The 23860-nt window shown below is 41.8% G+C and overlaps 1 protein-coding gene across 1 annotated transcript; it reads right to left on the bottom strand.

Moving 5' to 3' along the window:
* Nucleotides 1–833: 833 nt before the first annotated feature.
* Nucleotides 834–17667, bottom strand: LOC128331002 (vomeronasal type-2 receptor 26-like). Its single transcript, XM_053264369.1, has 5 exons — nucleotides 17380–17667; nucleotides 14910–15608; nucleotides 12251–12478; nucleotides 7833–7959; nucleotides 834–1735 (listed from the first exon to the last, which is right to left on the bottom strand). The coding sequence occupies exons 1-5, from the start codon at nucleotides 17665–17667 to the stop codon at nucleotides 834–836; spliced, it is 2244 nt and encodes a 747-aa protein (XP_053120344.1).
* Between the last annotated feature and the right edge of the window lie 6193 nt (nucleotides 17668–23860).

Genomic DNA, 23860 nt, shown 5'->3' with positions numbered 1-23860 from the left:
CTGGATACAGGGCGGCAGTTTTACCACTGCGCCACCAGGGGCTCTATCCCTGCGCCACCAGGTGTGCCACTGCGCCACCAGGGGCTTTATCCCTCTCACATTCTCGCCATGGGCTATGTAAAGGCGACGGCCATTGTCATTCAGCGCCTAAAGGATATTGAACATCAACGTCTTGTTGCCCTTGGAAATAGATGTTGTTCCCCCTTATATATTGGTGTCTCCCTCCCAGCTGGAAACCAGGCTGCCAGATATTTATCTTCCCTTCACTTTGTTAAATTCAGTTCAGCTTTGCTAAGGCCAGGTTGAATGTATTACCTTCTGCTATACTCCTAAGCAGGTTTTCTAAAGATCCTACTGCTTTGGGGTTGTGTTCGTGTGAAGAGGGTAGCCTTGAAACAGTCATTCACATCGTGCTATATTGTCCACTATATTGTGATTCTAGGAGAGAATTATTGTCTCCAGTTTTAGAGCAGTTCCCTGGCAGGCCTGACTCCTTTTAACTTAACTACCGCTTGACTGACACTAATGATGAAGTCACCAAAATAGTAGCTAAATTCATTTATGGGGCTATGAGAAAGACATCATGCCATGGTTTTCTATAATGTATTTTTAGCTTTATTTTCATGCTTGTTTTTACAGTTTTGATATTCTTTTTTATATTTATTGCACCTCTGTATGTTTTTCCTATTGTTTTTCTTCTTGGCTGGCTTAAGGCTGTAATAATAAAATTGATTGATTGATTGCTCAGTATAAGAAAATTGCCACATTAAAAGGTCCAGCTTTGTTTTCTTAATGGGATTGGGAAGCAGGAATCTATGTATGGATATACTTCTTCAGTCGTTTTTCCTCATGAGGTGTTCCCTTTTGTTCAGCTCAGGCCTCAGAACAATAATATAGTATTTGGGAATAAAGATGAAGCCCAACAACCCAGCACTGGAAGCTAAAATGGAGAAGATCTCCACAGCCACCACGTATCTCCCCTTGGCGCTCAGGTAGGTTGGAACAAATGATAGCCACACACTGCAGAAGACCAACATGCTGAAAGTGATAAACTTGGCTTCATTGAAGCTGTCTGGTAACTTCCTGGAGAAGAAAGCCACAGTGAAGCTGGCAATGGCCAGGAAGCCCATGTAGCCCAGGACACAGTAAAACATGATAGATGATGTCTCATTACATTGCAGTACAATTTCACCAGTTACTGAATGCATGTCAGCATCAGGGAATGGAGGAGATGTTAGCAGCCAGATGAAACAAATGGCTGCTTGCACAATGGAGCAGGAAAGAACAATGGAATTAGCCAGTTTTTTCCCCACCCACTTCCTTATTCTGGAGCCTGGCTGGGTGGCAACAAAAGCTAGAACAACAGTGATGGTTTTTGCCAACACAGAAGAAACAGCCATTGAGAAGATGATGCCAAAAGTGGTTTGTCGGAGGAGACATGTCACCTTCTGAGGTCGGCCAATAAAAAGCAATGGGCAAAGGAAGCAGAGCAGGAGGGAGAGGAGAAGAGTATAAGTGAGATTCCGGTTATTGGCTTTGACGATGGGAGTATCATGGTGCTTAATAAATGTCCCGAGCACAAGAAGAGTGACTAAAAAAATTGAAAGGGCAGCAACGGTTAAACCCATCCCCAACGGTTCATTGTAAGATAAGAAGGTTCTAACTTTGGGTATGCATGAATTCTGAGCCTTGTTTGGATAATGATCAACTTTGCACTGAGAGCAGTCAGCCCTGTCTGAAAAAAGACAAATCATAGATTCAGTAATGCAAAAGGGCCACAGTGTCCTTGACTTCCAGAATCTGCTGTTTTGGCAAAGTGAATACAATAATGAATAGATCTGACATACATACGTAAAACTATGTCTTTTTCATAGTTAAGCTATTGCATGTTAATATAATGACACAGCAGTCTGTGTAGGCAATGGTAATGGCGATCACATTTGGTGATTAAATCAGGGAAGACTTACATTTTACAAAGCATAATGATCTGGCATTTTAAACATCAGCCTTTTATGCCCTCACTTTCATTTTTTCCACAAAAGCTAGAATTTCCATTTCTGCCTTAAAAAGAATTTCTGCTATAAACAGGAGAAGAAACTGCCACAATTCAGCAGTGTGTTATGACTGGAAGCATGCAGTCATCATATAGTATTTTGAGTACTTTAGCCAATTCTACTTAAACCATGTACAGTCTTTTTCTAAGACACCATATCTGGGTTTATATCCCTACTATGTCAATCAAGCTAATTGGCCTGTAATTAGAAGGTAGTGTATTATCTCTCGTTTTATGTAAAGGAATAATTATGCTTTGGTTCCATCCTGATGATATATTACCCATGCAATTTATATGGTCAAATATATGACATAATAATGGGACTCGCCATTTCAGATTTGAGGCATGGTTGTAATCTGGCGAGGATTTACAAGGCCCAGCCACTGCACTTTGCTTCCACCTATGTCTCCACTGTCTTCACCATGGCCTTGAATAAGGTACCTTTTCCTCTCTCACATGCCCTGGCTTTAGGATCAAGGAATGTTCCATTCACTTTGAGCTCCCATGATAAATTTACATGTCTGGTCTGCATGCAGACAGCAGCAAGAGTTAGTATCTGGCCAAAATATTAATTAGAAATCATCTTATTGGACTCTGCCTTGTTCACTATCCTCCAGCTTGCTTGCTTGCCTATCTATCTATCTATCTATCTATCTATCTATCTATCTATCTATCTATCTATCATATTTCTATACCATCTGATACTTATATCTCTAGGCAGTGTGCAAAATAAAATAAAAATTTAAATTACAAATTAAAATATGTAATAAAAACAATAGAATAAAATTAATATTAAAACAAGTAATTCTGGACTACATAAAAAGGCAGCCCCATGTAGAGCACATTGCAGTTGTCAAGGCTGGAGGTTACCAGCATATGTACCACTGTTTTAACATCATTTGCCTCTAGAAATGGACATGACTGACGTATCAGCCAAAGCTGATAAAAGGCACTCTTGGCCACCACCTCAGCCTGAGAAACCAGGGAGAGCTTTGGGTCCAGGAGCAGTCCCAAGGTATGTACCTGATCCTTCAGAGGGAGTGAAACCCCATTCAGAACAGGAAGATCTAAACCTTAAATCTAAATCTCTCATGTCCTGTCCCCCCACAGTCAGTTGGTTGTGCCATCAAATCGGTGTTGACTCCTGGCAACCACAGAGGCATGTGGTTTTCTTGATAGTGTACAGGAGTGGTTTACCATTACCTTCTCCCATGCAGTAGGATGATGCCTTTCAGCACCTTCCTATATCGCTGCTGCCCAGTATAGGAGTTCCCCATGTTGTGGGAACACACCAGCGGGGATTCAAACAAACAGCCTCCTGCTCTGTAGCAGCTTGCTTCCCCGCTGCACCATTAGGTGCCTCCGTCTTATTTGGATTAAACCTCAGTTTGTTATCCCACATCCAGTCCATTACTGTCTCCAGGCAGGCATTAAGGGAAAATATGCCATTTCCTGATGAAGTCAGCATGGAGAACTACGTAGATCTGGTTGTCATCAGCATATTGATAACAGCCAGTACCAAACCTCCTGATGATCTCTCCCAGGCATTTCATGTAGATGTTAAAGAGCATTGGAGACAGTATGGAGCCTTGTGATACTCCACTTTTCAGCTCTCACTTAGTGGAACAGCAGTCTCCAAGTGACACCATTTGGAATCTCCCAGAGAGGTAGAAGCAGAACCACTGTAAAACAGTGCCACCCAATCTCACCTCCCCCAGATGATCCAGAATGATACCATAGTCGATGGTATCAAAAGCTGCAGAGAGATCCAAAAGGATCAGCAGACTCACATGCCCTCTGTCGATAGCCAGTTCCAGATCATCCATCAGGCTGACCAAAGCAGCCTCAACATCATATCCCATACGAAAGGCAGTTTGAAATGAGTCTAGATAATCTTCGTCATCCAAAACTGCCTGGAGCTGAGAGGCCACCACCACCCGCCACAACCACCTTGCCCAACCATGGAAGATTAGAAACAGGTCTGTAATTAGCTAACTCTGAGAGATCCAGTGTAGTTTTTTTCAAAAGTAGTTTAATAATAGCCTCCTTAAGACAAGGACACATCCTGCCCTCCCTCAAAGAAGTATTATAATATTTACTAGGCCATCTCTGATAATATGATTATCAGATGAGATAGGCCAAGTTAGGCAAGGGTCAAGAAAACAGGCTGTAGGATGCACAGCCCGAAGCAGTTTGTCCACTTCCTCAGGAGACACAAACTGAAAATGATCCAATCTAACCCCATGAGAGGAGTTGCTGGACACCTCCACATTAGACTCTGCACTAACCGTGGAATCCAGCTTAGCCCAAATCTTAGAGATTTTATCCGCAAAAAAGTCATGAAAAATGGCACAGCGAGTGACCGATGGTTCCAAATTTAAATTCAAGGGAGAGGGGGTACATACTATCCATTTCTAAACAAGAAGGCAGTTGAAGGTTGCAGAAGAAGACATTCTTTAACTGGCCAACAGTCTCCTGGACTCCATGTTGAGAAATCTGTTTATCTTTTGTCAGGGGTGTAGCAAGGTTTGACTGGACCTGGGACAAGATATGAAGGAGAGCCCTGGCTGTGCCCCCCACCACCACACACATTCTCCTCCCCTTTGTTCTTTGTTGAAGAAAAACTGTAAAGAAAACCATGATGAAATCAAAATATATCAGCATTCCTTTCCTCTTACTCCTACACAAATAATAATACACATTCACAAACACACACACACACACACACACACACACACACACACACAGAGTCACCTGCATGTGCATTCGCCTGCCTCTGAAAGGTTTTAACCTATATACCTGTAGCAAATTTAATCCAGCCTTTTTTCTTAGGGCAAGCCCACCTGAGGGGAAGAAAAATGCTGACTCATCCTGTCTCCATGCTTTCACCCAAAAAGGTTGTTCCTGTATCCCCAGTAGCTGATTAACTGCCACCACACCCTATTTTAAACAGAGTTTATTCCCCACCCCCACCCCGGCTTGGGTGAATGGCCAGGGAGACTCTCTTTCTCTTCCTATTAGACAAGTACAAAAACCCTTCATGTGCTGCATACATGTGGTGAGAAAACTTAGTAGCTGATGAATGGTCAAATTGAGATGTGTTCTGCACCAGAAACAAAAAAGTTAAACATCCATTGAAGAGGCTTATTGAAATAGTAAAGAACAAAAAAAGAAATTTAAATTTTATTCAAAATACTACAGACTGCTTTCTCAGCTTTTAGTTACAGGTAAAGGAAACACTCAGTAGCTGCAAGAATACTTCAAAAAGCACCCGCAGGTGATATTGAGATGGCACCCTTTAAAATCGTGATTGCGCCCCCTGTAGCCAGTGACTCTCTCCCACCAACTGATTCTGGGACAAGGACCATACCCATAAGAGGGACCTGACCAATAGCATCCTCTCTGTTCCAATGCCCCTCTCAGAAGCACCAGTGGTCAGAGTGCCCATTCTTTTAAAGTCTGGGGCTTGGAGAATGGGATTTTTTATTGAAGTCTGCTTTCAAAGCCTCACAAGCAGTTTGACCCTCACTCCCCCACATCCCCTCATTGGGTTTGTTTGTCCTGGCTGGCCTGTGGACCAACACCTATTCTCCTGATTAAAAGACATGCTTCCTGGCATGTAGGCCACACCACTTCTGCTGCCCCTTCTGAGTCTCTGAGACTTACAGAGCAAGGGGCAGCTCAGGTATATGAGAATCTGTAGGACAGTGTGATCCAAAGAGATCCCCAAGCCATCTGGCTTGCTTCGTTATACCTTGAAACATGCCCTGAGGCAGTTTCTGACACAACCAGGGGGGCAATCTCTCCCTGGAGTGTAAGGAGATTCTTGCAATGCAAAAGTGTCCTTTGCTAGATGCACTTAGTCATATCACGTGGGTCCTTCCAGACATAAGCAAAAGCAAGCTATACAATAGTATACGTATGCGAGGAAGATGGGTCTAGGCTTGTTTACTATCTCAAGAATGTGGTGTCTGGAAGTACAAAGATACATGCTTATTGTTTGGTTATATATGCTCTTCCCTGGTCTTCGCTAACCAATTCATTAACTTTAATGAGCTGGGATATTGCCGTTTTTGTGCTCCTCAGGCAGGGCACTCCATCTGCTCTCTCCTGGGTGGGAGGATCCCCTCACAGAGTCATTTACCTTTGATGCATCCTTTCAGCCAGCTGTTACCTCTCTATAGAACGAACGGGGCATACAAATTAACAACCAGCAATGAATAATAATAATAATAATAATTATTATTATTATTATTATTATTATTATTATTATTATTAATTCAATTTCTATACCGTCCCTCCAAAAATGGCTCAGGGTGGTTTACAAAGAGAAATAACAAAATAAATAAATAAATAAAAATGAGATGGTTCCCTGTCCCCAAAGGGCTCACACTCTAAAAAGAAACATAAGACACACACCAGCAACAGTCACTGGAAGTACTGTGCTGGCTGTGGATAGGGCCAGTTACTCTCCCCCTGCTAAATAAAGAGAATCACCACGGTAAAAGGTGCCTCTCTGCCCAGTTAGCAGGGGTTAGCAGGGGGAATAATATCTCAGTTCTATGAAACAGGTCTTCAGAGTGTGGGAGAAGATGTCCAGCTTAACACATTTAACTTGCAGCATTCATTTGTGTGTACTTAAGTACATGTGTGTGTTTGTGAATAGTTTTTAAAATAAATAAATAAAATAGGTGCAGGTAAAGTAGTCCTGCCCATTGAAGCCAATGAGACCTCATTATGGCAGAAGTTTCACAGTAAATATTATATACAATTCCTGGGGAAAACATTAGGAATATTAATTATTATTAGATAGATAGATAGATAGATAGATAGATAGATAGATAGATAGATAGAAAAAGATAGACACTCCACACCCGACAGCTTTTCCAGTCCCAGTTCTCTTCCTATCGTAATCAATTCAATCAATTCTGATTGAAAATAATACTTACTAGGAACTAGGTTCACTTGCTTCTGGGAAGGAGAAGCAGTCGCGATGTGGTCACAGATGCTTCTTTATTGATGTGATGGTCAGCATCAATGCTGCATCTGAAACCACTACCTCCACAATATGTTTCTCAGTATGATGTGCCAGATAGATGTTGTGTACATGGAAGGTCTAGGTGTATTTCACAGTTGATTAGTCAGCGTACTCCCTTCCCCACCCCTGAATTGTGGTTACAAAGTAGTAGGACAAGAATGTGCAATGCATCACCTTCACACACAAAATGTGCATGTTGCAGAACAAGTCTCAGAAATAGCGAAACCTCACCCAGAAGGTTTTCAAAGAATTCTCGCAATGGCTGAGATAATTCGAAATCAGCAGTCAGGAAGGTTAACCATCCCTGACTTACTCATCAAATTTTGTAATATTTCTTGTCCAAGGATTCATATAAAAACTATGAAAGTTTGAACTATATATCTTCAATAAAATCAGTGAAAGATCTCTGAAGGATGGCTGCTAATGAGGCAAAAATGCACCTTTTAAAACATAGTGGTTCTCTTTATTTAGCAGGGGGAGAGCAACTGGCCCTATCCACCCCCAGCACAGTACCCCTCCAGTGACTATTGCTGGCGTCTATCTTATGTTTCATTTTACATTGCGAGCCCTTTGGGGACAGGGAGCCCTCTTATTTGTTTGTTTATTACTTCTCTATGTAAACCGCTTTGGACACTTTTGTTAAAAAGTGGTATATACATATTTGTTGTTGTATATATGAAGAATGGTCAGATGGAAGTCAAGCTATTATGAAAATGATTCTACTATAAATTCAAGTCTCACCATCTTGGTCAGAGATTTTCCCTTGTAGACATGGAATGCAGTCATAGCAGCAGAATGGCTCCCCCTCTTTCTTCTTCTTGCTAAAACCAGGATGGCAGGGTTCATTGCACAGCGAAACAGGCTGTTCCTAATGCAGCAATGAATGAATATTATGTTAACTTTGGAAGAATGGACTTGGAATCCTTAACATTGAGGGGACAGCATGGTGGGCAATGATCTGTTCCAGTTTTCTTAGGTGAAAATGGTAGCGTTGGAACTTTCACTTGTGTGACAGAAGTCTAAAGCAAAGTTGTCCATTGTCTAGAGGGTATCTTATAAAATAAGTGATGCTGCAGGCTTCTTATTCTTTGTATGCTATTGAGCAATTCACAAACCTTTAATTTAAGATGAGAGTTGATGCTTTACATTATCACTCATGCTCTAACAAAAGGCCTGGAAATAAAAGGTACCCATTTTAACTTCTTAAGCATATAAGTTGAAACAACTTTGTACACTCTGGTGTATTATGCTGGCTTTAAGAATGAGACTCCATGCAGCCACATTTCACCTGGGTTTTTCAGCTGGACAAAGGGCTGGGGAGGGATGCATCCAGGCAGACATTCAGCAGGTGCAGCTTCACCAATCACTTCCTAGGGATTCACCTGATTAATTTCTGCCTGGTGCATCTCTATAAGGCACAATGCTTCCACAAAATGTCACCTATATAGTAATTCTGGAGTCTGCACATTTAGAGGTCCCCAATCCAGCTGCAAACCTTTCTACAGATACACCTGATGGATTTCTGTCTGATGTATCTCTAGAAGGCAATTTCTGTCTGACGTATCTCTAGGGGGAACAGTTCTTCCCCAAAATGCCTGGTACTACAGTAAATGTCCTGGTACAAATTCAAGATGCATAGCAGTTTTGCTTATAATTCCTTCAGGAAGGCTATCTTTCTCCTAGCTCCAGGCTTCTAGCAGTATAAATGTTTGGTTGGCCCTCAATCTGTATGGAGGGTGGTGGCAAGGTTGATAAGATGGCACTCTAACTGACTTTGTGTCCCTGTTTAAGGACATTTCACTTCATGCCAATTCAGAACAAAAGATTTGAAGCATTGTGTGTTGGTCTTAGGACATGCTGACATGTTTCCTTCCCTAAAAGAACAATCAGAAAATCTATGGTAAAACTCTTTTAAGATGAGCACAGTAACTTTCTTGAAGCACAAGTGAAAATGTAAGGCATCTTAAACCAAACTTTTCTAGAACACTGGATTTGAAGGCTTAAAAAAAAAAAGTCTGATGAGGCACTGTGAGTTAGAGAAATTCAACATGTCACTTACAAATGCTGGCAAAGTGGAGTATCCATCTTCATAGGCAGTAGACCTCTGGTGTAGAACCTCTGCATTCTACACTGGAGATGAATGCCTTCAAAATTTCATTCACCACACAATCCCTCATGCCTTGTGTGTCTTCCCAAGGTCCCCTGTGACCTGGACACCACCTCTTTCTTCCCCATAAGAACATAAGAACAGCCCTGCTGGATCAGGCTCAAGGCCCATCTAGTCCAGCATCCTGTTTCGCACAGTGGCCCACCAGATGCCGCTGGAAGCCACAGGCAGGAGTTGAGGGCGTGCCCTCTCTCCTGCCATTGCTCCCCTGCAACTGATACTCAGAGGCACACCCTTGAGGCTGGAGGTGGCCCACAGCCCTCTGACTAGTAGCCATTGATAGACCTCTCCTCCATGAAGTTATCCAAACCCCTCTTAAAGCCATCCAGGTTGTTGGCCGTCACCACATCCTGTGGCAGAGAGTTCCACAAGTGGATCACGCGTTGTGTGAAAAAGTACTTCCGTTTGTTGGTCCTAGACCTCCTGGCAATCAATTTCATGGAGTGACCCCTGGTTCTAGTGTTATATGAGAGGGAAAAGAATCTCTCTCTCTCCACTTTCTCCACACCATGCATAATTTTATATACCTCTATCATTTCTCCCTGCAGTCGTCTTTTTTCTAAACTAAAAAGCCCCAGGTGTTGTAGTCTTGCCTCGTATGAAAGGTGCTCTAGGCCCCTGATCATCTTGGTTGCCCTCTTCTGTACCTTCTCCAGTTCAACAATGTCCTTTTTAAGATGTGGTGACCAGAATTGTATGCAGTACTCCAAGTGTGGTCGCACCATAGTTTTGTATAAGGGCATTATAATGTTAGCCGTTTTATTTTCAATCCCCTTCCTAATGATCCCTAGCATGGAATTGGCCTTTTTCACAGCTGCCGCACATTGAATAGACACTTTCAATGAACTGTCCACCACGACCCCAAGATCCCTCTCCTGGTCCATCACCGACAGCTCAGATCCCATCAGCATATACTTGAAGTTGGGGTTTTTCGTCCCAATGTGCATCACTTTACACTTGCTAACATTGAACCGCATTTGCCATTTTGTCGCCCACTCCCCCAGTTTGGAGAGATCCTTTTGGAGCTGCTCAGAATACTTTTTGGATTTCACTACCCGGAAGAGTTTGGTATCATCTGCAAATTTGGCCACATCGCTGCTTACCCCTGCTTTTAGCTCATTTATGAATAAATTAAAAAGCACCGGTCCCAGTACAGATCCCTGGGGGACCCCACTTCTTACTTCCCTCCATTGTGAAAACTCTCCCATCAGCCCATTTGCCACACATTGAGTTTCTCTGCCAGTCGCTCACCACCTCCATGAATTCCTTTGCAAGCTGATGCACCTCTCTGCCACTAACAGGGATATAGTGCAGGGAGGAACTACACTTCCCTGATGTAATTTCCAGTGGCAGTGCCTGTCTTCCCAGCTAGCTCTATGCGCTCTCATTACTGCACAAGAGGCTCTCCCAGCACCAAAATGCCACAGGCTTCCATTTAAAGGTTGACAGAATAAGGAAAACTAATCAAAGACGAAGTAGGGCATTGGGTAACATGCCATTTCGATTTCAGTATTACTCTGAAGAATTTTCCTCATCATGTCAGCAACTATCTCTTTCTTGCTGTATTCTGTGCAAAGGGGAAAAGGAGGGTTTACTGGCATTCTTCTTTTTCTTATACAAATGGAGCCTCTGGCCTGTGGCATGCTGTGGATAATGTCAGATTCTGTGAGAACAGTCCATGTGCTGTGTAAGGTGGTGATAAGTTTTCTTTCAGGATATTTATATTATTTCCCACCTACCTTCTTAAACGGAGCTTTCCATTCTTGCCCTCCCAACTCCATTTTCTCAGAGTTTTTTAACGGTTCATTTTTGGTGTTGAGACATGGCCCACTGTGTTCACTGGAGCTTACTCCTTGTAAATGTGTATACAGAACTGCAACCATTCCCACTCAGCACCAACAAACTACTCTTCTGGTGTAGACTGCCCTTGAACATGGTGGTTCTATGCGAGAGCAAAACTTCCTGGGAATACAGATGCAATTCGTTTGCTCAGCATGGTAAAGTGAACCTTCCATTTTCACAAACAGTTAAGCTGTGATGTAGAACCTCCATGTCTCTGGAGAATGATATTTTATTGGGACTAGGTGTGAATAGTTTTTGAGGTTTCCTTGCTGTATGTCTTTTGAGCTTCCTACCATTGGGTCCCTGTTCCAAAGCCTATACATATTTACTTTGCACATATCCCCAGATTGTTTAGCTGAGAAGCTTGGAAGAAAGGGAAAGATAGCCCCCTTTCTTGTCTAGGATCTCTGCTGTTTCCGATTCCTGTGTGTGCTTGCTCATAAGAGAGTTCCAGTGAAATCAATGGACTGACTTTTAAATAACTTACTCCAAGCTTTGCTGAGGGGCTTTGCTTCCCCCTCTTGAAAGGAGTGAGAGAAGAGAGAGAAATTGGGCACAAAGAGAAAACACTTAATTGTCGTTAAAATTAGTTTTATAAAAGTTTGACTTATCACCACCAAGTGCTGTGGTGGCCACGGTGGGTCCTGACGCAAGAGAGCTACTGTGGCTTCCCTTTCCCCTGCCAGCCTCCCCTCTGAATCTCCTTAGGCTGGTTCAGCCCAGTTCAGGGCCATTTCAGTCTTCTGTGCAAGTGCGGTATCCAATTTTTGTGAGTGCTGCACAAATGTCCAAAAAATGGCCACTGCACACACAGAGGGCTGAAACAGCCAGGAAATGGGCTGAACCAACCTAGAGAGACTGGGGGGGCAGGGGAGGGGAAGTCACCACACAAACACACACACTCACGGTCGCTGCAGCACCCCAATAAGGCTGCTACAGCCCTCAGCGGCAATAAGTCATCATTTGACTATGGCCACTTTGGTTTGGTTAGAATATGAGTTGAGCTGAACATGCCCAGTCCAGTTAGAATCTGATTTGGATTGAAACCAAACCAGGCAAGCCCATTTTGTGTACATCCCTAACCTCATCAAACACATCTCTCTTTTTCAATATCAGCACACTTTCCATAGTAATTGCATTCAAGTCCTACCTGGTGAAAGCCCCTGTGCCATACAACGGCATCTTTATTAATCATGAGGATTTCTTCTGTTGGAGCCTGGGGATTCATCCTTCCAACTTTCACTCTGAAAAAGGACTGGTTTGTAAATGTGATCCAGTTTATAACATCAAATCTTGCTTCTATTACCCCATTCTGATCCAAGGAAACTGTGTCCCCAGCACTGTTGTTAAATGATAGCTTCTTTAGAAAGCGATGGAGCTAGATTTTAAAAAGAAAAGAGAATAGGGATCAGAATAGGGAGTAGAATTGTTCATAGGACTTACTGACTCACTGACTGACATGAGACTCCCAGGTCGAACCAGGAAACATAGAGATGTGCCATTGTCTTATGTAGGTTCCAGGCCTCTTCCAGATTACCAAAACTATTGAAACCCAGAAAAATTTGATTGATGCTTTGGAAAATGTGGAAATACTCTCCCATTGGGAAGCATATGGAATGAGACATCTTACAAACTGTAGAAAGTTTACAATAAAGAATGATTGCAAAGGGAATTAGAGAATAACAGTCTTGGAACTCAATTGTATTGTTATAAATTGCCAGTTCCTGAGCTGAGTTTTATCCATTGTTTTTTGTAATGTGTGTCTGTGTGTGTGTGTGTGTGTGTGTGTGTGTGAGAGAGAGAGAGAGAGAGAGAGAGAACAAGAGAGAGATTGCAATTGTAACTCTACTTCCAGATGAATAAACAGTGCAAATTTGTCAATAAATTTGCCTATTAATAATACTTCTTTTATTAGGAGTAATTTGAGAAAAGACTACTTGCAATATTAAAATACTGCCTCCATTAGGTAAACATTTATATTTTTAATCCCCACCAATTTTATATTAAGCTAAGAAAGTGGTTTAAAAAAAAAACCAAACCAACAAAACCCCGAGAACATTTCCCCCCCTCTTTTTTGTTTTCTCTCTTTCATTCAAAAAGAGAAAAATTGTTGGTTTGTTTTATTATCTGTTTTGCTTAAAATGTATATATAATTGTAATGTTTGTTATTAGATATTCATAGCATGAGCTTACTAATGAATATTTGGAATAATCTGAATGACTGATTGATTGATTGATCTATTTAAAACACCAGTCTCTGGGGGGCATTTAAGCTTTGATGACAATGCATTCATCCATATTTCATTATGCGAGTCACAAACTGCTATATAATGTCACTATGCAAATTCTTTCTGAAATGAATCAACAACTGAGTATTTGCATTTTCATTGAAAACCTTTCCTTTAGGGTGATAAATAATATGGCTGTGCAGTTGTGACAGGCTGACAGTGCCTTAGAGGGAGTCAAGAGGACATTGCACCTCCGGTCACGCAGATTCCACTCAGTGGGATCCTGTCCCTAGACCCCACTGATTCCCATGTAAGGGAGGGCGAGAGAAAGAGGGTAGGGGGAGGCAGGGAAAGTACAGTGGAAGGGAGGGGAATGAAATGTGGATGGATCTGTGTGGAAAGAACAAAAACACATGTCAGACCCCCAGTAAAGTTCTGCCAGGAAGAGGAGGTTAATTGGGCTTATGACCATATGAGGTCCCTGCTACCTTGAGGGAATTTGTTTCAGAAGTGTCTGACCACATGCATATCGGATAGGACGGTAGAGACCTAAAATATGGTGACACCTTTTTTAAAAAATCATTGACCACACTTGAAATAGTTATAGCACCTTAAAAAGGGTTTTGCAGAACAAGAGAAATTGCAGGAAAAGGAGCAACCAAAAGCATCAGGGGGTTGGAGTGACTCCACCATGAAGTTGGACTACAATGTTTTGTCCCTTTTTATTTAGGTGGAAGGTGGGCAAGGAAGGTCATCCTGTGAAACAGCTGCTGGATGAGATTGGCCTTGGGCCTGATCCAGCAGGGCTGTTCTTATGTTGTTATATTCTTACGACATGAATGAGGGGTAAAAATTATGTAAGTTGTGGACCAAGTGGAGTGAGACAAGCATTTCTTTCTCTCATAATATTAGAACCCAGACTCATCCATTGACAATAAATGCTGTCCAACTTGCTTACACAACATGTAGTTAAACTATGGAATTCAAGGCCACTGGATGTGGTGATGGCCACCAATCAAGACAGTTTAAAAAATGGTATTAGACAAAGTCTTAGAGGATAGGGATATCAATTATTACTAGAGCTTTTAACTGTATATTTCCATCAGGAACAGAGGGAGCATGCCTCTGAAAATCAGGCGCCAGGGAACAGAAACAGGAGGGGCAGTCACTCTTTTCCAGGAGCACCTTGTTGGCCACTGGGTGAAGCCCAATGATAGTCTAGATGGGCCTTTGACTTGATCCAGCAGGACGATCCTGTTTTGATCTTCTTGGTGCTTCCTTAGGAAGGTTATTGGCCAAGTACAGAAGAGAAAGGGTAGAATAGTCGAATCATTGCAAAGAAACAGAGGGCATGGAAAGTTGGTAGGGACTTGGTTTTCAACACAGATGGGCTGATCTTGTTTTTACACTAGGGTGGCATCGCCCAGAGCTGGGTTTTTTAGACATATACATTGCTCTGAATACCAGAGATATGAGCATGCAATAACCATATCCCTATCCTTCCCAATCAGATCTTGCTTCACAGTCCCACACATAGAGTGGCTAATAATATACCCTCTATTCCAAAGATGAGGCTCTTACCTGCCATGGCTGCTCAGACCTCTCCCTTCCCCCCTCCATTGTTCTTCTATGTTTTGATTTGTGTAAATATGCAGCATGTAAAGCATGGGCCACAGCATGGACAGCATTGTAGATGCTGTAGCTGTGCCCAGTAATCTGTTTTTCAAAAAGCTCCTCAGGAAGGTCCTCCAGTTTCTCCTCACCAGTACAGTTATCTCCAGAAAGCTTATGCAGATTAGAGTTTGGGAAAACACAATGGAATGCAGACACCCAGAAGTCTGTGATGAAAAAATCTCCTTCAGTGCTGAGAGGACTTTTGCTTCTAATAAATTCTTGGAATCCCGGAACTTCCTTGGAGTGAGCTGTAATCCCTATAGCTCCATGGAAGTCTTCTAAATGTGTTTCCCAGATGTTGCTATATGATTTTAATTCTGTTTGGGCTGTAAAAATCCACACTTTCCCCTTGGGATTTTCATTTGCATCTTTCCTAATTCCCAAGTTAAGCACCCCAGTCAAAACCAGCATGTAACGAGAATCTCCAAAGAAGAGAATTACATTGGCTGTGCTGCTCATAATTTTGTGATACATGGTCCTTGCCCATATGTGAATATTACCATCACCAATTCCATCAGTGTAGATTTTTTCTGTGAAGGCGAAACAGATGCCACTCTTGGCAAATTCTGGAACCACAGCTTGTTCGATCCATTCTGAACTGATACCCTGTGAAGTTAATAATCCAACCCACATCCACCTAAAGAAAAGAAGTAACTGGAGAATCCCCTTGAACTGATGAGCTTCATTTGGAACCATTTGATAGAAGAAAAAGCTTTGAGTGTTATCCATCTCCAATGGAGCAGAATTGTACAAGAGCTAAATAGATGAGAGTCTGTTGTTAGAAATATTTTTACAATAAGATCATGGTTTGGGTATGAGCACATGTGAGCATGCAGCGATACAGTTCTACTTTGTTTTGTAGTTTCCCCTGTCCTTCAGGAGCTGTGTGGTTGGTGAGCATGTATCCTAGTGGGATGCATAGCTTGCTGTGTGGTATGTGAGCTTGCTCACTGCCCACCCACACTGAACAGGGGAGTATTAAGCCCTTTGCTGCCCATAGGAAGCCAAGCGTTTTCTGCCCCCACTTCTGCAGCAAGGGAAGGGGTGGCGAGGGGACCATAAAATCCTCCACACTAATTTGGGACTTGAGGGCACTCTGAAAAGAAGGTTGAAAGAAGGAGAGATAATCATCACTGAGCTGAGCAGGCAGTGCAGGGAAAGCTTTCCCACCACCATCACTCTGGAAGTGAGTATATATTCTGGGCTTGTTGCTACTGCCTGCCTCCATACCAAGCTTTCCGACCATTATTTCCCCCTCCTCCTACTTTGCTTGTGGAATTCTCATGATGGCCAATCAGGAGCATGCCCAGTTCCTGAATGAAGGTCGGAGGCTTCTCCTACAGTCAAGCTGATCATGAGAATAACCCTATTTGTTCTCTTGGGAGGGGAAGGAACTATGAAAAATAACTGTTTTGTATTCACATTTGCTGCAAACAAAACTGGAATTCAGCATGTGACCAGATATACATATCTACTACAGCAGATCTACGTATCGATTACAATAGATGTACGTATGTATTACAGCAGTGCTGGTCATATCACTTGACATTATTGTAAGAATGCCAAGATTGTACTTAATGGACAACTGAATTGTTCTGAGAAGAATACATGATTTGATTACGGTATGGGGGAAGAATTCAATAATATTGCTCCAAAGTATATGAAAAGTTAGTGCCCCTGCAGAGCATTCTCTCAGCCTTTTTTCACAATCAGGGATAAAGTGATTGAGGGAGAGGAGGGAGGATGGCTGCTTGCATTTACCTCCCTGCAGACAATCCCTCTGCTCTTCCTGTGTGAGTGGATCAACTGCCCAGATGATAGGCAGCAACCACCAGCAGCGTGGAGGCTTGGGGGTGTCATCCCAGTGCAGGGAATTGCCATAATACACCACATGTGTTCTGTACATTATGGAGAATCTCCCAGCACTGGCTGGAAGGCTGCTGATGTGTGAATTGAAGGTCATGAATAACATTAAACACATTTGAAATACCAAAGAAATTCTTAAATTATTGCTGCTCAATCTACCTAAGTAGATGGTGTGTCACTCATGCTGATTACTTGAGTTTGCAAAGCCCATGCATGATACTAGCAAATGCAAAAAGCATCTTAAGGATTGCATCTGCGCTGTAGGATTATTCTCCCATCAGCAGCATGCTGCAAGTTATATAGGACACTATCCTGCCTAGGTCCAATGTTTTTGAACAAGGGTAAAGAATGAAAAAATCATTACAGTAGTTTATCAGTTCTGAATTCTGTATAAATAAAAATATTGTCTTAAAAATTGTTAGACTCAATGCCACAAATTCATATCTGCAAAGAAAAGAGATGTTTAAATAGCTTTCAAATGGCTTTTACTCAACATGTGCACACATCCTACCTGTGGAAATTTGTAGATGTTCAAAGCATCTGGTATATCCTGGCAATTTTCAGAGTCAAGTCCTTCGATGATTGCAATTAGATTGTCCTGAGTGTCACATTTGTAGTTTGGAAGAAATGAATTTGGGGGGGAAATCAGATGCATTGCAGAGCAAAAGGCCCACCTAGAATTCATATAGCTATCATAGATCTGGAATCCCAAGGTGACATTGAGTAAGATCTGGGGATTTTTATTTATTTCATTGACAGCAAATTCCAAGGCAAGGACGTGCTGGTAGTTCTGAGTCATTCTCCTACAATGAGATTTGCATTTAATGTCAAAAGCTCCTTCTGCATTTTGTAAAAGCATTGCAACCGGATTGTGAATCCGTTTCATTATTAAACCAATGCATTCTGCATTTACATATTGTGTGTGTCAATACTTAATTCATTTCACAAAACATTCCACTTGTATAAATGTTTTGGGCTAGAACAGTTTACCGAATGTGACATTTGCTTTATCCTTTGAAAAAGGAATACATTCAGGGATGGAGCTTCTATGCGACAGCTTCAGTGTGCATCTGAGTCTTATGCTGTGGTGAACACTCCAAACTTAGTGCTTGGTCTCCTTTGATAGGGCCCCACAAACCAAGCAAGAAATACAGAAGAAAATGACCAGGAGACACATTTGTTTGAACCCTCCACATCTTCTGATTGCAATGCATGCGCTGAAGAGGACCTTGTCATCTAATCCAACCTTGTTCTCACTACAGGAAATTCAGAGCTAGAGGCTGACAACAGTTGACATCTGATTAAGTATTTCTAGCGAGAAAGAGGCCACCAGTCCTGCCAGGAGAGCAGTGGGTGGGCATAAGTTTTTAAAAAAAGCTTTTCTGCAAAAAAACAAAAACAAAACAAAACCCAAGGAAATGGCAACTCAGGGCAACAAAGTTTACAGGACCAAAGTTTAAGGATGAGATATCTCTATGACTCTTTATGGACAGCCATTCTCAAAATGCATACAATGGGGTTGGGCAAGACTCCAAAACAAAGCAAGTCGGAAGGATCCCGCCCCCCATGTCTATGCCAATGTTGGGGAAAGCGCTCATCCACTAAGGATTTAGAGAATTCAACCATTTCACCTGAAGCCAAAATGGGGACAGATCAGCTCAAGACATGAGATCTGAGAAAGAGGGAAAGGATAAGCCTTAGAAGAATTTTGAAAGAGCTAATAAGGAGTTTGCGTTAAATTGAAGCTAAGGAAAAGCATATAAACATGAGATATTAGGAGCTACCATATACAGTACATTTGCAGGAACATATATGAATCATGGCTGTGTAAAAAATTAATTGATTGTGATTAGGGATCTTTTTAAAATGGCCTTGGAAATTGACAGGAGACATTTGCTTATATTATTTAGGAATGTATATCCTAGTTAGAAATCAATTATATTTATCTTGGCTTGTCTAGCTTATACATGCCCATCAGAGTCTCAATTTATTTTATACTTGTAGACTACCAGTCATGCAAGATAACATACTGGTGACATGAAGAAGGTCGTGGCAAAACAACTATATTGATCTCTGATCTGTGCAAATTGGAGGGGACTACCCCGCCGACCATGGATTCCTGTCCAACACTGGAGCCACTGGAAATCCACATATGATCAGACCATTAAATCAGGGTGCACATACATCAAATCAGTCTACATAAGAGCTGATCATATGTGCTCTTCCTGGATTTAATTTGGGAGACTGATTATGCTTTTCAGACTAAATGTATGCAGATATGTAGTGTATTTGGCATCTCATTTGTTGCTTTCATATTTGGGAAGAAACAACTTAATGTACTCTCTCAGGCTTGTCTAATAAAACTACATATAGAATTAAGTTCGAACTTAGCAAAGCCAGGAAACAGGAACCTAAGGCTGATGCCTGAACTGATGTGGCATGTGTTCATTATTGATGATGTGCAATGCCACAAACGGTCATCACTTACAGCTTGGCTTCCATGCATCCAATCGTAAAGAGGCATCTTTGCTGGTTCCAGGCACTCCATTCTATGCATCTTGATTTGGGCCTAAAAGACCAAAGAAAAGTCTAGGTATGTGGAAGGCAAGCTGTAGGAAACCACAATTGGTAACATCATTCTTGATCATGTTGCACATCAGCCTTATGTTCCAAATTCCTGCCTTTGTGGAGCTTGAGCCAAAATGAGATAGCCTTAACTTTGGTTTTAAATTAACAGGCTTGTTTACCATCAAATAGAGAATATAATTTGAACAGAGATATCCTAGGCAAAAATGAATTCCTTACACATATGGTTCAGTGTATATTGGAAGAGGTCGTTCCTTGAACAGTTTTGGAAAGGAAGCAAAGAAAGTGTGGTAAACAAGGGCACCAACGAGGATTTCTCCTTGCTGAAGATACTTCTGATATATTGGATAATAATCCAAAATCAGGCAATTAGCATTGTGAGCCTGGCATACCATGAGAGGCAGGCGCAATAGCAGCAAAACTAGTAATACCATCATCCTTTATGGATATCTCAGCTCTGAACAAGCATCCCCCACTTTGTGCCTATAGCACAGCCATCAGGGTTCCCATGATTAGAAAGAACCTTCTTCTGTCTCCTGATAGAATCAGAACCTGGAATAAAAATAACAACAATAAAAATGATAACAATAATACTAACACTAATACTGATACTAATAAAACCCAATTAAATTTGTTAGTCGCCCCATAACAAATTGTTCTCTGGGCAGTTTACAACAGAGGATTAAAACATACAATTAAACACATAACACATCAAATCATAACAGACCAAAAAAGGTGAAAAGAAAATACAATACAAAGCAGCTTAAAAACTCATTTTAAAATTAGTTAAAAATCAGAATCAAATTTGAAAAACCTGAATTTAAAAGGCCAGAGTAAACAAAAAGGTCTTCAACAGGGTCTAAAAGAGCAAAGTCGAATATAAAACACCCAGTATTAGAAATATGTCACCTTAAGTTGCAGAGCAGGGAAATGCTTGACTAACAAGCAGAAGGTTGCTGGTTCAAATCCCCGCTGGTACTATATTGGGCAGCAGCGATATTTGAAAATACTGAAAGGCGTCATCTCATAATGTGTGCAGGAGGAGGCAATGGTAAACCTCTCCTGTATTCTACCAAAGAAAACCACAGGGCTCTGTGAGCGCTAGGAGTCGAAATCGACTTGTCGGCACACTTTATCTTTACCTTATTTGAAATGCATCTTCAGGAAGGCCGTTTCTCTCTAATCCCTTACCCTTTTTTCTGGAAAACAGAGGGGAATATTTATACCATTTCCCACAGTCTTTGTTATTAGTTTTGTAATTGGCCTCTGGAATCCCACAGGGCAGTCAACAGGCAGTACAATTAATTACAGTCCTTTTGATAATAATAGAGGATGCAAGTTGACTGTTATCTGTGGCACTGCTGAGTGACATATACTTGTGATTTATTATCAGAAGCAGTATTTCCCCATTAGATGCCATCCGGAGGGAAATATAACTTTTTTTCAGAACTTACAAAACAATCCCTTTGCGTAGTTATACTAGAAATACAGAATCACCAGAATAGCATCTGTGTATTGATTCTGAGATCCTGTACTTTGCTCAGCACAAGTTTGGGAGCTGGAAAAGAGAGAGAGGAGTAAATAGGCCCAGGACATCACCAGCCACTCCCCATTGCCTATGGGAAGATCACCAGCAAGCAACCATCACAGGGCATCATGACAGCATAACCAGGGTAGGACAAAAATTGTGCCCCCACAGAAAGGCTGCTGTAGAAACACTTGCAGAAGGGTTGTCAGGAGTAATTGTTGCTGATCTCACCTCCCTCCAAAAGTGCTGGCTGACACCTAGAGCAAGGATGCACTGGTGCAGTCACAGAACAATAGTCCTGTGCAATCAGGGATAGCCGACATTCCTGCCAGATTAATTCCGACATGACTTCCATTGACTTGTATTGTGTTGTAATTATCAGAATTTACTTTCTGTTTACTTTCTGTCAGAATTCTCGTTGAAATTCTTGTCAGATTCCAAGATCATCATCCATGGCCTGCTTTGGGCCTGCTTTGAGATGGAGAGAAGGCCTGAGTTGAAAATCATAGCAATCTGACCTTGAAGTGGCTGAGAGGGCGTGGGTGGGGGAGGAGCTGTGTTTACCTGACTGATGTTTAGTTAAGTAAACCTTTGTTCTGATCAGGGAAACAAGGTGCCCTAGTGATTTTCCTGATCTGGGACAGATTTTGGAGAGAAGGTGGGGGAAGGATGCTTGAGTGGCAGACCAAGCCGAGCAGTTTCAATGCATTCATTAAATGGTCTCATGCTTGCTCCCAAATCCAATTGCTTCACGGGAGAGAAACAGATCCCTCTATTCTCTTTGCTCCACTGAATTTCCCTAACCTTTGTGAGAAGTGATTAAAACAGCTTGAGGTGTTGATTCAGGAGCTTTATCTTTGGATCTTTTTACCTTACTTTCCAGTAGGCTTATAAGATCACCCAGCATTCCATCTATGTGTCCATCCATGTATCTGCCGCCCACTCCCAATAAACATTATAATGTCTTGATCAATGTGAACCAAATCATGTACAGTTGTAGGTACACATAGGGACACTTAGGGCGTAGCTTCTGATGATATCACCCACCCATAATCAAGATGGTGGACATATGAATGTTTGAAGCTCATGTGGGGAGTCTTGTGGACTGTTTAACTGATCTGTGCCAAATTTGGTACAGTTGTCATGAGTGACTCAAAGGGACACCTCAGTGGCATAGTTTGTGATCATGTCATCCACCCCGATTCAAGAGGGCAGACACATAAATGTTAGAGGTGCAAATTTGCTACAAATCTGCCTCAAAACAAATCTGCCCAGGTCATCCCTGGCCAGATTCTAGTTCAAATCTTATCTAGTTCAAATTGATTCAATTCGAATTGAGATTTGAGGTTCCCTTAGTCATTCACCCAGATTACCAGCTTTCTTAAAACAACAACAACAACAACAAAAAACACCCTAAGCTCTAGCCCTTGTACAAGTGGACTTATGGAGCAAAACGAAAGCTAGGAATCCAGACAAGGGACTAGGGATGTGCTGATTGTTTCAAGGTCAAATTGAATCAACTCACATCCAGTTGATTCAACTGATTCAACCTCAAAGCAAATATGCCCACTCACCCCTGGCCAAATTCGAGCTAAAATCAAATCTCCCCAGATTTGATTCAAATTGATTTGACATAAACATAGGGTGCCACTAGATACCACCCAACCTTCAAGCAAGTTTGTTTTATGTTTTTAGTTATTTTTTAGTTTGGGGCTTCTTTAGTGTGAACTTACTTTTTCTCAAAACGAATCCCTAGGAAAAACCTATATGGCAACCAAGAATCATGCATTTCATAATGAGAAAATATCAATTAACACCAAAGAAGCTAAAAATTAAAAATTGCCTTGCTGGTTGGTGGGGGAGGTAGTTAGCACCCAATGTGCCCTACTGCCCAACGCACTTTTGACTACCTTGGTGCAACCCACGGGAGTAATAGGGATGCTTCCAATCCCCATTATTTCCTATAGCTGAAATATACAAAATCACTCAAAAACAAAATATTCATTAAACATCAACCCAATGCCCCACCACCTTGAAATTTGGGTGGTAGGTGACACCCATGGGGCCCTACCCACCAACTCACATTGGAGCCCCCTGAATCATTAAAAGTGGATTGAATCAATTTGAATCTCAATTGAATCTAATCCAACTCAAAATGAAATGCATCACGTTCGAGTTTGCAGATTTGCCTTTGAATTGAATATGTGCACATCTCTAATGAGGACAATTCAGTGGCATAGTTTGTCATCATGTCATCCACCCTGCTTCAAGATGGTGGCTACATGAATATTTGGGGCCCAAGTGGGCTAACTTGTGAACTGCCAGTTTAGTTCTTACTAGAACTCATTAGAGTGCATTGCTTTCTTTATTTCTGCTTTGTTTCATTTGTTCTGTGTGCTTTTGTGTGCACCTCCTTAGCGTTAGCATTAGCTGTAAGTCTGTCTGCATTTCTATTCCCATACCTTACTCCCAGATAACATATTCCATATACCTTACTCTCTCCCTCTCCAAACACAAACACACACAAACCTCAAAACACCCTTGTAATATCTGCCATCTCCCCTCTTTCTTTCTGTGATTTTCTGTGTAGCAGTTTTTGTGTCTGTGTGTTGCCTACTTGATTGCTTGGTAGCACTGTAGCCCAGTGTTGCCAAGCCCTAAATGACAAATTCACACATTATTGAGCAGCAAAGCACATACACATTATTTGTGAACCCAGAACCAAATAATGACTCGCCACGTGTAGTTGGAAGAAACTAGGGCCACTTTATGAAATAATTACAAACCTGCAATGAGGAATTGAACTAAAGTGTGGGTATCCCCTATGTGGGTCAATCTCATAGGAGGTATCCGTGAAGTCCCTGTGTGGCTTACATGC

Source organism: Hemicordylus capensis, chromosome 6, assembly GCF_027244095.1.
Source record: "Hemicordylus capensis ecotype Gifberg chromosome 6, rHemCap1.1.pri, whole genome shotgun sequence".
NCBI lineage: Eukaryota > Metazoa > Chordata > Lepidosauria > Squamata > Cordylidae > Hemicordylus > Hemicordylus capensis.
This window is presented reverse-complemented; position numbering and strand designations above follow the sequence as displayed.

Bases quoted from the DNA above. Each gene is read 5' to 3' on its own strand.
- LOC128331002 (XM_053264369.1), bottom strand. From the start codon at position 17,667: ATGACTCAGAACTACCAGCACGTCCTTGCCTTGGAATTTGCTGTCAAT. The intron at 12,479-14,909 runs GTAAGAGCCTCA...TTTAAAATCTAG, and splicing joins GGTCTGAGCAGCCATGGCAG to CTCCATCGCTTTCTAAAGAA. The intron at 1,736-7,832 runs GTGAGACTTGAA...GTCTTTTTTCAG, and splicing joins GAAAATCTCTGACCAAGATG to ACAGGGCTGACTGCTCTCAG.